Consider the following 15,928-nt stretch of genomic DNA (forward strand, 5'->3'; position numbering starts at 1 on the left):
CCTCACTGACCCTCTTCAAGCGCAACCTTGATAAGTGGATGGGTAACCACAAATTTGTCCCAGGGGTTCCACCTGTGTCCCTCACTGATATGGGTGACAGTGCTGACTGAGGTTTCTTTTTGGGTATAAGCCATTGGCTAGGCTTGTAAGGGCCACAGGGCCATTAGCCTACTAACCTCCTATGATACTATAATATAAAACAAATCTTCATTCATTTCACCACAAAGTCATTCCTGCTTAACCTCTGCATCCTTTGTATACTTTTAGTTCCATTTATTACTAGGCTATATTAGGCATGGGTGAGTGGTTGCTGAGACTCTGACAGAGATCAGAGTACAAGAATGGTGGACAGATCAAGCTTATAGGAAGTCTGGAGGCAGCCTCACTTTACAGACCAAGCAAAGCCACTGTCAGAGAACATGCCTCATTGTAGGTATACCTGCATGCATGAAGCCAGCACATAGGGGATCATCTAAGTCACAAACCCTACTTCTCTGAGCAGCTGTGGCAGATCTTCAGACCTGTGTCCTCCCTGCATCTGATTCATTTCACCAGACTATGACCATGAAGCTTGAACTCCTGACAGATGGTCAGCTGGTTAATGCTGCATAAAGGGATTATGGGGATGGGATGTCATGGAGACGTGGTAATGCTGGTCTATGAGTCAGAAAAACAAACCCAATTTGCTAAATGGAACTCACAGCAATAATAATATTAATAATAATAATAAAATATTTAATGTATCTGAAATAAATCAGATCATTTTCAAATATCTTCAAGACAGAGATGAGATTCCATTAAGTATCTTAAAGTTCATAGACATCAATTTTTTATATATCTCCTGTACTTATCCTGGCATCTGAAGCCCTTGATCAGGGGACTAATCTGTAGTATTTTGTGTCTCTTCATTTTTCCTAAGTGTTTTGTTGTTACAAAAACATTTGATCTTTTTTTTGAGGTGGGAGGCATAATGCTCAGACCAGACTTGAACTTTAACAATTAATTTACCATGATGACACTAATTATGACATTGAAAATGCTCATTATTTACTCTCTGAATATAAATTGTCTACACAATGGTACAAAGAGGCTGGATTTCACCCATTATTTAAAAAAGCTCATAGGAGGAAAGATCCCACAGTGCTTCAGGAAGATGGTCATCCTTTGCAGTCACTGCTTTTTAGCATTACAAGTAGATTTTATTTTGATATAATTCTATACATATATTGACTAAACAGTGTTACTGAAGGTTAAAATGAATAACCTTCATAAGTAGAGCTATGGACATCTCCTTTGACTGTGTATACATTAAAGATTTATAGTATGCCTGATTTTTATACAGCATATGGTTAGTGGATATTTCAATAGTTCTACACTTGTTTGATATTACTTGGAAAACAATTTAGATGATTTTTGTAAAATAATGTTTGTAATATCTGTTTTGATGATCCATAGATGGTATTAGATCACTATTAATATTAGAAGATCGGATTAAATTTTATAGAAATATGATTTTGCTGTATGCTTCATTTTATGTATATGCTTTATTCCTTGATGATCTTAAAACTGGGCTATATGTGCATTTCACTGGGAATATGATAAAAGCAGGAGATTGTAACACTGTTCTAGATCTGTACATAGCTAGTCAAAAGTAGCAATTTACTGCAAGCTTCACTCCACAAAGTTAGGTTCATGTGTATTTAATCCATAAATAACAAATATAGAATAATGAACTCTAGAAGGTATACCCATATAAGTTTTAAAAAAATAATTTTGATGTTAGATGATACACTTATAACTAAAACATAATGAGTAAGGCGATAAAGCAAGATGTGCTCTTACCCTATCACTCTTCCCACCTTGTCGCCAATCTTCCCCTTTTCCCCACCCACCTTGGGCTGCCTCCTCTGTGGCTTCCCTCTCTCACACTTAACTCTTTCACTCCGTAGCACACCTACTATCTTCTCACATACTCATTATTTTCACCCCTTGATACTGTTCCTTCCCTCACACTGCTTATTTCCAGCCACCACCATTCCTAATATATTTCTTTATATTTTTTCCTATAACTCTTCCTCTCTTTTCCACCATACAATGCTATCCTTACTGCTATTTCTCCCACTTCTAATCTTACTAGCCCTAAGGACTTCCTACCACACTGAGCTCCATATCTTCCCCTCTTTTCCCACCTTTCCCAGGCCTCTTCCAACATATAACCAAGCTCCACTGACTACTGCCCCCTCTTTTCTGTCTTTCCCCCTATCAATGTCTTAAATTTAAACTTATGGCCTACCCCGCTCTTACTCCTAAGCCCAAACCCAAGTACCCCATTCCCCTTATTGACCACCCTCACCTTTTCTATCTTGTTTTTGCTCTTCTGGTTTCTGGTGACATCCATCCCAATCCTGGTCCCTCCCATCTCTCCACTCCCCCTCCACCTTCATCTGCTGTCCCCCCAAAAACATCCTCAAATATCTACAGCCTCAAACATATCTCTATCTCTGCAATGAACATCCAAAGCCTAAACAACAAAATGACCGAACTTCACGTATGGTTGGCCCAACACAAACCTCATATCTTGGCCCTATCAGAAACCTTGCTAAAACCTCATATCAATTCCTGTGAATTTCTCCCACCTCAATACAATATCTATAGGTCTGTTAAGACACCCAAAAAAGGTGGTGGGGTGGCTATCTTGTACTTTGTTTCACTGACGCTAACACCTATAGACATTACTCTGCCAAGCTTCTCCCCTGCTGAGCTACTGCTCCTAGACTGCCCCATCAATAACTATAGGAAATTTGCTATTGCCTCTATCTGTACCCCCCCCAGGTAAAAACATTCCTATCCTTGAACATATACTCTCCTGGATAAACACCTCCATCCCCTATGAAACCATCATTTTTGGAGATGTTAAAATAGACTGGAACTCCCTTATTGGTGACTCACCCCAACATTTCATAAACCTGTATGGATTCTCACAACTGATCACTACCCCTACCCACTACAGTAAACACGCTACTGGTTCCACAATTGACTGGATCTTGACTAACTTTCCTAATAACTACTGTAACCCTTCTACCTTCCCTGACTCTATTAGTGACCATTCTCCCATCTCTATCTTAAGGCACTCTCCTCATCTCTCTAAGCCCCATCTCTACAGAGATTGTAAGAAACTGGCTAATTTTTGCCCTGAAACCTTTAACTATAGACTCTCTGCCATCAACTGGTCTGCCATCCACTGGTCTTTCCTAAAAATTCTCCTACTCAATGATGCTGCTACTAAATTCAACCACATTTTCCTTGATGTCCTAAACTCTCTTGCCCCAACTCGCACAATCAGAATCAAATCTAATTTTGCACCATCTCTCATGCTTTGATGCATGTAAGAGATGCTCTATAGAAAAAATGGCAAACCACTAAAACTCCCACCTTTCTCCAACGTTATAAGCAACTCAGAAATTGTGTAAAAAAAAACGTATTATTTTGGATAAATGCCAATATTTCACTAAATTTCAAAGCTCTCATCCAAATGACCCCAAAAAATTCTGGAGTACTATCATCTCCCTGCTCCACACTGGTTCTCCTACCATCCCTAACCCTTTTCCCTATCACTCTCCCTCTGAAACTGCAGACTTATTCAACAAATACTTTGTAGACAGCATCTCTAAACTCCTACCCTCTGGTAACTCTGCTCATCCCAACTCTTCTGTGTCACCCTCACCTCCCCCTAAACGTCTATGCTCCTCTGTCTCTCAGCCTTTTATCTTGCGACCTGTTTCTACCAGCTATATCAAATCCCTGCTTCTTAAACTAAAACCATGCTCTCTGTCCACTGATAAAATCCCCCCTCAATTTCTGAAAATTGCTGCTGACTCTGTTGCATATCCTGTATCTATCTTAATTTGCCACTCCATTCAGAAATCTACTGTACCGGAAATATGGAAATCCTTCTATACCACTCCTCTGCACAAAGGTGGCAACTCTGTTGAACCCTCTAACTATGGACCAATCGCTATTCTCTCACCGCTCTCTAAGATCTTTGAAAAATGTATACACAGTCAACTACTGTCCTATCTCATTCACAAAAATCTCCTCCCCCTCCCCACAACATGGTTTCCGCCCTAAACACAGTACCTCGACTGCCTTACTATCCTTTACTCAAAAGGATGCAGAAGCTAGGGACAACAACCTCCTCGGCTCCTGTCTATTCCTTGATCTCTCTAAAGCTTTTGACACTGTGTCTCATCTCATCCTTCTTAACAAACTCTCAGACCTAAACCTCTCTTTCTACTCTTGGATGGTTCCAGTCCTACCTTTCTGGCAGAAAACAAGCAGGCTTTCTCACTCTTCCTTGCTGTTCAAACAGGAGAACCCCAAAACTCCATACTTGGACTGCTCCTTTTCAACATTTTTACCAACAACCTATATTCATCCTGCAGTCTCTTATCTTTAATACAATACACAGATGACTCTGCTCTCTTATCTATCTCCAATACTATCTCTGAACTACACACACTAACACAGAATTCATTTATCTCTGTTGAAAAATGGCTCAGAAATAATCAACTAATCCTTAACCCTAAGATAACTCAACTCCTTCTCTCTCACCTTAAATCCAACTTTTCTCTTTCCTTCCTAGATGGCACCACTATCTCCCCTACCTCACACACCAAACTCCTTGGGGTAATGATGACCAACTAAAATTTAACTTGCACATATAACAGACTATCAAATAAACTCACAAAAAACCTGGACTACTTTATAGGAACAAAAAACTTCTCACTACTGCCACTAAATGCACCCTTGCGCAGGCATTTCTCTTACCCAGTCTTCTATATGCTTCCCCCATCCTTACCAATATCCAAACTACCTCAATGCAGAAACTGGAACAAACATACAACAAAATTGCCAGATTTATTCTAAACCAACCTCTCTCATCACATCACTGCCTCTCACTTAACAAACTTCAGTGGCTGGAATTTCCACATCTTCTCCTACAATCGCAACTCCACACTACCTTTTCCATATACTCAACAACCCCTCTGCCTGCCCTCCTCTCTCCTCTCTTGTTACTCTTTACTCTCCCCCTGGCCTTTCTGGAGTGCTGATCAGCATCTTCTCTCAGTTTATAAACCCAAAAGGAATATTGGCAAACTACTTTACAAACACTCTGTCTCACTAAATTGGAACAAACTCCCTCTCCATATAAGATCCAACCTTTCCTTTCCCTGTTTTAAAAAGGGGCTTAAATCCCACCTACTAAACTTGAAATGATGTCATTGCCTTGGCCACACATAGTCTTAGTTCGTCCTATTGTATAACCTGTTGTGTCTCCTAACTTTCTTTCTCTGTTAGTAACTTCTGCCTAAAATAACCTCCTAAACCCTCATCTCTACTACTATGGCCCAACTATAGCCCCCTCCTTTCTTTCCCCCTCCCATTCTACACACTATTTATCTCCACCCCCCACTTCTTATCAATACATTTTCCTTCTATTAAATGATTAGCTTTTTGTTTTTACTCTTTTATATGTTGTAAATTTAGACTACTGCTATCAGTGCAACCCTTAATGTTCATAATTTTTTCTTATGTTTTTCTCTTTATAATTAATTTCGTATTTGCTATGGTATTTTTAATAGTTTTTGTCCTGTATGTTGTTGGGTCAGCCCAACCAGTGTGCCTGTTGTAAATTCAAGCATATACCAGTGGAAAAAGTCTGGTCACCCAGACTTTTTTCCATTAATATAATGCCATAAATATTTCACTAAAAAAAAATAAAATAATAAATTTACAAAACCGGGCACTTAAAACCAATGAGAGAGATGGGACAGACAAAAATAAAAGAATAATCAGGTACGTAATGAAAAACTAGAGAAACGTACCTGATTATCCTTTCATTTCCTATGTCCTGTCTCTCCCGCTCTCCCATACCTTCAGTGTCCTGGTATCTTTTTTTAATTAAAAAAGAAAGCAATAGAGATCTTCCTTTCTCTATTGCTTCCTATACACAGCACCTGCCATACAGCACTGATGTAGTGTGTAAGCGTGGGAACAAAAGTCCCATACACATGCGCAATACATCAAAAAAAGCACTGGGATATCCGATAAAAGCGGAAGAACACCATGGATCCGTCATAACAATGACATTATTTAAGAAAAGTAAGTAATTTTTTTCTTAAATAATGTCAGTGTATAATAGCAATAACCGACTCCATCGTGTGGTATATTGAAGAATTACCCACGGTAGTCTTTGTTTAATCACTCGGGCTTCGCCCTCATGATTAAACCACACCAGCTGTGGGTAAATCTTCAATATACCACCCCCATGTCATCAGTTATTGCTATACTATTTAACACGCTTACAAAATGATCAGTTATAGCAAGGAAATATCACTTTCTTCCTATTGCTAATTATGGATTCCTTGCCATTCATCTCCCCATAACATAATTTCTACTTAAGATTTTGAGATTTTTTTTTAAAAGCAAATTGTGGCATTTCACCTACAGGTTTAGTCAGTTTGGGTAATGCACTTAAAATACCCCAGTTATTTTAAGTAATCCTAGTAACCTAATTATTTTAAGTAGTCCTAATAACTCTTTCAGTCTTAGTATTGTATTTGGTAATATAACGTATTCCACAACACAGTTTAGAGTTATTCAAAAAGTAGCAGCTAATATTAGGTGTCGGGATATTACTAATAAGACAGAAGTTTCTGAGTATAAATGAATAGTAAAGTTACAAACTGACAGACAACTAGGTCTGAACACACCAGTGAGTATTAAACCAATTTTAAAATTAAAGCAAATAAAGTTGTAGGTTATAATGTAATGTATTGTAAGACATTTTATAAGTAAATACTTAAGCAATTTTCTGTGCGCATTTATTCATATATTTATATATATATATGTATATATATATATATATATATATATATATATATATATATATATATATATATATGGGTCCCCTTCAGTAGATTGAACATATTACAAGTTCGGACCTCATATGGCTGAGACCATATGTTCGAACTTGTAAATGTTCAATCGGACTGAATGGAGATCTCCGTACAGTGCGGAAAGGGAAGATTTCCCTTTTCCGCAATGTAGTGCAATCTCAGAGTTGGTATATTTAAGTAAGGGGGTGTGGGGGGGTGCAGGGGGGCTATGCCCCCCTGCTACAGCAGTTTAATTTGTTTTTTTTTGTTGTTTTTTCTTTTTTTACTGCAGTGTTCTAACTATTACAAGTTCGAACATATTGTCACGGCCATATGTGGTTCGAACTTGTAATATGTTCAATCTACTGAAGTAGATCCGTATATATATATATATATATATATATATATATATATATATATATATATGGGTCTACCTGATAAGACTGAAAAGCTACAATATCAAATCCCACAAGACCGAGACAAAATTGCTGAAACCTCACATGAATGAACACCTGGAACACTGATGTAAAACTCCGAGTAAGTAACCACGTGTCCAGAACAATAAAAAAATGGAAACAGAAGCAAATTAAACCCACCCATGTGGGGTGCTTTGCTCCCCCACACACCCCCTAACTAAAGATACTAACTCTGAGGTTGCACTACAGTGCGTAAAGGGCAAAGATCACCATGATGGACATGAGTCCTGAAGCCACTAGCCAAACTGAAATTGTGTCAGTCTCAGGACTTTACCCTTATTTGCCACTGAGCCAAGCCTTAAGAGTGTAATCTAACATATAATGGCAGCTCTGGATGGACAGCACTCACTGCAGTGACATTTCAAGAAAGATCACACCTTAGAGACTTTGTGGAGCCAGTCCGAATACATAACATCATTGCATGTACTGCTGCTCCATAGCTGGGGGAGGGGGACCAGGTAGACATATGAGAGATGCCTCCTACCAGACGTAGATGCACTACTGAATCTCCTGCTATGCTTTTAGCACATACAAAAGTCTGTCACTCTACAAAGAGGGTGATTGGTGGCCCTGGTAACACAAAATGTTGTAAAACTGGCCAAGTACTCCAGACTGTATGTTTCAAATCACAGCGCATGGAAAACTGCTGGCAGAACAGGAGCTCTCAAAATAACAAATAGACCAAGTAGAAGAATTATGAGAACAAATTTATTTTAATACTTATACTCTTAACTAAGACAGGACTGAAGGTCTAGATGTTATATAAAGCTTATAAACACATTTATGATGGCTCAAACGTGGACAAAATGACTCAGCTTAGAATGTAGAATCGACCGGATTTTTTTTTTTTTTGCAGGGGGAATTCTTAGACTGAATTATCACAACTTTAAATCATAGTTCACTTGAAAAATATGTTTCTAAATGCATAAACTAACTTTATAATGCTAGATAAACCACAGCAACCAACAGGAACCAATATGGTAAAAACCACAGCAACAACAATCCAGCAATTCCAAGGAAGGAAATTTATTCACCAAACAGTAGTAAAAACAAGCCTTTAACAGAGTACATCAAATGAAAAAAGACTCACAGTTTATATATGCATATACTCAATTGAATAATAGGTTAACAGCTCTAACTACACAGTTAATTGAACCTTATTAAAACATAAAGCACAATTTAACACACTTATACAAAACTTTTCCAAAAACATTCTTGATTCAAACCAATAGGATACATAGTATTAAATTTTAAAATCAAAAATGCCTCTTTTTTTCTTAGTAATTGTTTCACTTGTTCATCTGTCATAAACTTTTTACATATTAATCTGTCTAAAATTGTAACCTGGAAACCCTCCAGACTTCCATTATGTACTTCATTAAAATGTACTGCAACAGGACTAGATAATTTGTAATTTTTAATGTCCCTTATATGTTCTTTTAAAACTATCATTAGTTTCAAAATTCTTATTATTGATTTTATCAAATTTTGGTGTAACAAAACTACAAATACTACATTTACCACATATAACTGTCCTATTAAAAGAAAATAATAGCTTCTTATTTTGTAAACATTCTACTTCTCTCTTTATGATATTCCAGCTAGATTTAATCATATCTATAATTTCATCAGATATGACTGAATAAGTAGTCGTAAAATAAATATTATTATTCTGCTCATTCTTTTTATAGTTGTTATACCATATCCGACCACATTTAAGTGACATACTACTTAATACTTTATTTAAACTTTCTTTAAGATATACTTCGTCATATCCTCTCTCTTTAAATCTTAGAAAACTGTCTTTCAGTTCCCTATTTCTATCACTTTTCTCACTACATAACCTATTAATTCTATTAAATTCAGTACATGGAATAGATTTCATAGTGTGCCCTGGATGAAAACTTTCACCCTGTAATATATTATTACTGCTAGGAAATTTTCTATATATTTTAGAAATTACCTTCCTTTGGTGACTATCCCCTATTAATTCTACATCCAAAAAATGTACTTTTATACCTTGTTGTAATCCATCAAATCTTATTCCTACATTATTAGCATTAATTTGACTAATAAATTGATCTACCAAATCATCACCACCTTTACAAATAAAAATAAGATCATCTATGTATCTATAATACTGTATAACATGTGTCTTAAAAAATTGATTAGTATAGATATATTCATATTCAAATAAACCCATAAAGATGTTAGCATAACAGGGGCAAAATATAACTGACCATCAAATTCAAATATGTTATTTTGGAGGCACATCATCATTAATTCAGTAATATATTCAGCCATAGGGCTTTCCCCTAGAAAATATTTCATAGCTCTGATACCATCAAGATGTTTGATACTAGTATAGAGACTACTACTACAAAAACATTTTTTCATTCCATCTGGTCTGATGGACTTTTTGAAAAACATCTTTCACATAAGAAGGTAATTTCTTAACCAATGGAAGTAAAATCTCATGTAATAAACACGAAATATTATTCAAAAAGGTGGATTTAATAAATCCTTATGGATTCAAACAATAAAATTTTTGTAGCCAGTTTATCAGTGGCATCCTTAGCTGAAAAATAATGTAATCTTTTGCCTTTAAATCATAATATATTTTTTGAGATGTGTTATATTCAATTATATCTATACATTGATATACATTATTATCATTCAGATGTTCATAACACATAGATAAGTACATAATGCATCATAACTAACTTTCCACCTTTATCGGATGGTTTAAATACCATTTGTGTATTACTACTTAGTTCTTGTATTAAATTCAAATTATATATCACATTTCTTTTCATTTGACCTATAAACTTGTCATAAATAACCTGTACATTATGATTTAATGATTTGTCAAAACACTGTATACTTTCGTTATTGCATAGTGGAACAAAATCACTTTTCACTTGAATATTGTCAGTATTTAATTTACAATAGGCATTAAAATCATCATTTTCCCCCGAATAGCAGGAATAAAAGCTATCCTCAGAGCTACTACTACATACATCAACTTCCATATCTTCCGAAGAAAAAATAAGCCAGTTTTACCTTAAATATATCACTCTTTAATATATGTAAAGAACAGTAGGAATATATTTAAGACCTTTAGATAATACAGATAGCTGCATATCAGATAAATTAACCACATACTCACATGTAGAGCATAAATCAGTTCTATTAGTCCCATTTTCCCCGTTTATTAGTCCTTTGGTATGTCGTTGTTCTTGGTAGTAGCCATTCCAACTCCGTTTTCTTCCCTTATTAACTCGAAAGGAGTTCAAGTAAGTGTTGTTGCCAGCTGGCGGTAAATATGGAAATCTTCATCTGTATCTAATTCATTACCCGACACCATACTTTCACTTTTAGATGTCTGATAGACCGATTTCCTTTGTTGTTCAAACTGAACATGTGGTTTACAAGAAACGCTTTTGTTATCATACTTTCAATGAGTTCTTTCTCATAGCTCACCAGCTGTTCGTTAGTTCTAATCAAAAGCTTTGCAGTTCATCTTATACAATGTTGGTTACGTTCTGACACAGCCCTTTAATCTCCTCCTTCAACTTCTCTTTCTTAAAGAGATCACGCTCCACTAATATACTCCAAACTGCAGTTATGTTATCCACCTCTCATGGAAAGTACGTTCTTCAGCCACAGTCAAATCAAAGGGAGTTGATGGATTTTTAACAGCTCTTAACCCCCGAGGGGTAATTTCCAACTCCTCATATCTTTGCATACTTTGAAAGTTCAGAAAAGTCGCAGTTTCTTTAAATAACAACTTTTCTATTTGTGATAACATCTCCGATACTTCTGGATTGTGTAATGTGTCGGCTTTCTTACCAACTCTAGAGAAGGGGTTCTGGTTCCATAATTTCCTGTCTTTAGTCCATTTATTCAATACCCCATTTTCCATCTCATAACCATTAGCACCTTCGCTGCAGCATTAGAACCAGCTGCAATTTCTCCACTTTGTATCTAGGAAAATCCTAGGTAAACCAACCATGGAATCACTGGCCATTATAGATAAACCACAGCAACCAACAGGAACCAATATGGTAAAAACCACAGCAACAACAATCCAGCAATTCCAAGGAAGGAAATTTATTCACCAAACAGTAGTAAACCAACAAGCCTTTAACAGAGTACATCAAATGAAAAAAGACTCACAGTTTATATATGCATATACTCAATTGAATAATAGGTTAACAGCTCTAACTACACAGTTAATTGAACTTTATAATGCTGTTAAAGAAAGAAGTAAGCTACCATTTGTGCTAATGATGCATACCTACCTGACCAAAAGCCCCTGTCCTCATGGCACAGAAGTTACATATCAGTAATGGTTGTCGCATGAATCCATCTGAGCAGGGCATTGTACAACGTAATTCCTGAGGAAAGATGAGAAAACATGTTTATCACTGTACAAATACAATCTAGAACACAAAGGAACAAATGTGTTAACTCATATGATATGATATACACCTGATGGAGTCCACATTACTAAAAGCAGGTGTGTTCTTCTACTAGTAGTACAAAGTACAATATAAATGACTCATGGAAACAGTCTGCTTTATGTTGTCTGATGTGACTCATTAAAATAAATGTACATGCTGAGTCTGTGTAAAATTCTCTTCTTAACTCCTAGTGAGTGTGGGAAGTGTCGCTGTAGATAGATATAAATATATACCTATATAGACAGATACAAATAAGCACACACACACACACACACACACACACACACACACACACACACACACACATCCATTTTTTTAAACTTTTTAAACTGTTTGACCTGGTGAGTAATGTTTTGAAAGTATGCTGAGCAGGGATGCACAGTAGACAAAAAATCTTCAGCAAGCCTCCATCTCATCCTGTGGAATCCCATAGTTTTCTTACTACAATCCCTCCAACACGTTCTACGTCTCACCTGTTGCCCAAAGGACCATGCCTGATATACCTCTCATGTGGGGCACCATTCAGCACATTCCCTGGGTGCCCAAACCACCTCATCTGATTCTCTTCATACAATATGAGATACTCCCACACTGGTAGCTCCTCACTCTATCACAGAGACAAAGCCTACCTATTTTGTAGTAGAGCCTCAGTTCTCTAGCTTGTGGCTGTGATCTTATTTTCAGTCACTGTCCAAATCTTGTGACCACTGGAACATAATCTGACTGATAAATTAACAACTTATTTATATGACTCAGTTCTTGCTTTGCCCCCAAAGTCCAGTACAATACCAAAGGTACTCCCACCACTGCAACAGCCATCCATTGGTCATATCTCAGTTCTCACTACCTTTACTCATTAAAAAAAAGCCAAGATACTTAAACTCCTCCACTTGAAATGGCTGTGACACCCTTACTGACACAGGGTAGTTCATTCTTTTCCGGGAGAGAACCATGATTCTGAAATGGAGATGCTGATTTTTATCTCAACTACTTCACACACTCAACAGTAAACCCCACTAGTACTTACTGAAGATCACAGTCACATGTGGCTAAGAAGGCATCATTATCTACAAACAACAAAGACGCAGTCATCACTCCCTAAACTGCATACTGTCCAAACCTCAACGGCACCTTCCAATATGAGCAGAAGGGAACACAGGACACATCCCTGGTATAGCACTATGCCCTTCTTGTATATATTCATCTTAATGCCAAGAATGTTAATATAACATAACTAATATAATAATCCTCAAATACAGGGGTCAAATGGCATACAGCAGTGACTCTAGGACCCCATACTATCACAATACCTTCCAGAAGATGTTCTTGTGTACCCAGTCAAATACCTCCTGCAGGTCTGCAAAACACATCAGTAACAGAGGCTCAGCTGATAGCACGCTTTCGATGTTGGAAGATGGCAGATCAGAAGACTGTGGTTTCTGTTCTTACAGTAGGTACTTGGATTAATGTTCCAGTAGTTCACGTTGCTGCAGCATAATGGGGGTGTGCTGCACTCCTAAGTTTGTCATAATTCAGAATATACTTTAACCAAGGTCCCATCTTCCTGAGTTGGGGGTAGCTTAGATGAATGTAAACAATATCACTGCAGTTAATGAAAAGATTAGGGGCACTTCATATTCAACAATTCATACATTTATTTATTCATTAACTGAAATAATACAAAAAGCTATGCAATATTTACAAAATGTACAAAATATCTATGAAATGTCTCATACATTTCTTTCTTCAAACCCCAACTCTTTTTGTCATATCCCATATCAAACACTTTAAATTATTTTTTTTACAAAATGGAATTCCCAAACATTTGTCTAAATCTTCAAGCTTTACATTTTCCCATACTGGGAGTTAAGCCAAGCATACCTAAATCCTGTTGCATTACTGTTATTGCTTCATCAAAAAATGAAATAGATTCATTATATAGAAAGAAATAATCAATATAAGACAGCAATGCAAGAAAATCACCTGACTTAAATGATAAATATTTAAGCTTATAATATGCTATCAAATCATGCATGCAAACTCCAAATAGCATGCTCAATGGGCACCCCTGCTTTGTTCTCCAGTTGATGTCAGATCCAAGCCTTATATTAGCCATTCATCACAAGTTTTATTTTAGTATGAGAATAACTTCTATGTAATGAAATAATATATTTTCTTGAACTCCCAGATTATTTAATATTTGAAGCAAAACTCTATAAAAACAGAATTATATGTCTTGTTTACAGCTGCCTATCAGTGTCATACTTCAGCATCCCTTTTCTTAACCCAACATAATTAATAACTATTCACAAAATATCCTTTGATTCTTGTCCTGTTCTCATTTAATATTTCATGTTTCCATTTCAACCTGAATCTATGTATTCAGCATATATGCAAACATTATAATCACAATTCAGCATACAAGTCAGTCTCCAATTATTCAGACCTTCCCTTATCTCTCCCTTCCATAATTATTTCAAAACAAAATCATAACAATCCTTTAAATTCCATTCATTAAGTATTTTTACCAGAACCCCCTGCTCTACTAATCTTTAGTAATGCTAATGCAAGTTCTAATACAGACAACTCCTTATCTATATCTATCCAATTAACTTTAGCAAATATCTTATGACTATTAGATTTTCCAGTTTCCACAGTCCATTTTCTGAAATTTTGTTCAAAGAAATCATGAATGCATTGTAATTTATCAAAGAGATTTTCAATATATTTTCCATCATATATTCCATCCTTTGTGTCTATCTTTTGAAGACTTCCTGCACTAGTATTATATTTGCTTTCTTCCCCTTGTACTGACACACACACATACATATATATATATATATATATATATATATATATATATATATATATATATATATACACACACACACACACACACACACACACACACACACACACACACACACACATATATATATAATTTATATTTCCTTTTAGACCAAATAGATATATGTTTTTTCTTGCCTTGAAACAACGTTTTTCCTATGTTGATCACATCTAGTTCCTTTTCTATAGTGAACCCATTAATCAATGACCTGTCATAGTTCCCCATTTTTCTTAAAAACCTTCATTCTCCATGTATATTCAGCCAGTAACTTCTGCTTAAGATACTTCCATCATTCAATCAAAAAATCATACATATCACTTAAAACAGAACGACCATACTGTATCCAAATACCTATCAATCTCCTCGTGTGACAACCATACATCAGTTAGTTTATATATTCTTAGACCCACCTGATTGCTAAAATCTCACCTTCCTGATGCTTCTAAATAAAGGACTGTGATTAGAAAACCCTGTATCCAAAAATCCACTGCTTTCTTCCATAACTATCATAATTGCAATTGCATAATCAATATGAGAAAGCACATCTGCCTTTTTTAATGTATACCCTACAACTGCAGTGGTGCAGCGGTAGCGTTGTTGCCTCACAGCAAGAAGTTCTCCCATTCGATTCTCGGCTGGAGTGCGGAGAGTGCCTTCTGTGTGGAGTCTGCATGTCCTCCCCGTGTTTGGGTGGGCATTCGAAAGGCATGCGTAAATGGGCGTGCCTTCACTGAAGGTTGACTGTCGAGCTGGCACCTCAGCATTTGTCATAATCTACTGCCAATCATTAGCAGACCGGATATCCGCTGTGGCAACCCCTAACCAAGAAAAGCCGAAAGACAAAAACAACAACCCTAAAGGATCCCTAGATATCAACTGAAAATCATGTAACATAGCCCTCCATTCTCTTATATCTACATCTTTTTGCACTCTCCCCTTTCTTTCACTTTGTTGTACTACACCTGTTAAAATCCCATTCTCATACTATTGTTTGCATGGCTTTAAACCAATGGCACATTTTTCTATAACCCTATTTATTGATTAGGTTTGGGAGAATATAAACATTCACAATCTTTTTTAAATTGAGAACCATTCATCTATCAGGTTCTACACAGCATGAATGAAATAAAATCACCACACCTGAACATAATTCTTTTTCCACTGCCCAAAATCCTTGTCCATGAAAACACAAATGCTCTT

General features: G+C 36.3%; 1 protein-coding gene across 1 annotated transcript in view; it reads right to left on the bottom strand.

Annotated features, from left to right (window-relative positions):
- LOC122799535 overlaps positions 1-15,928 on the bottom strand; it is a 200,371-nt gene that overhangs the window by 89,760 nt on the left and 94,683 nt on the right. Inside the window, exon 3 of the mRNA XM_044068665.1 lies at positions 11,719-11,814. Coding sequence (XP_043924600.1) covers positions 11,719-11,814 — 96 coding nt within the window. The remainder of the gene's footprint in view (positions 1-11,718; positions 11,815-15,928) is intronic.

Source organism: Protopterus annectens, chromosome 4.part0, assembly GCF_019279795.1.
Source record: "Protopterus annectens isolate FY-2018-M chromosome 4.part0, PAN1.0, whole genome shotgun sequence".
NCBI classification, from domain to species: domain Eukaryota; kingdom Metazoa; phylum Chordata; order Ceratodontiformes; family Protopteridae; genus Protopterus; species Protopterus annectens.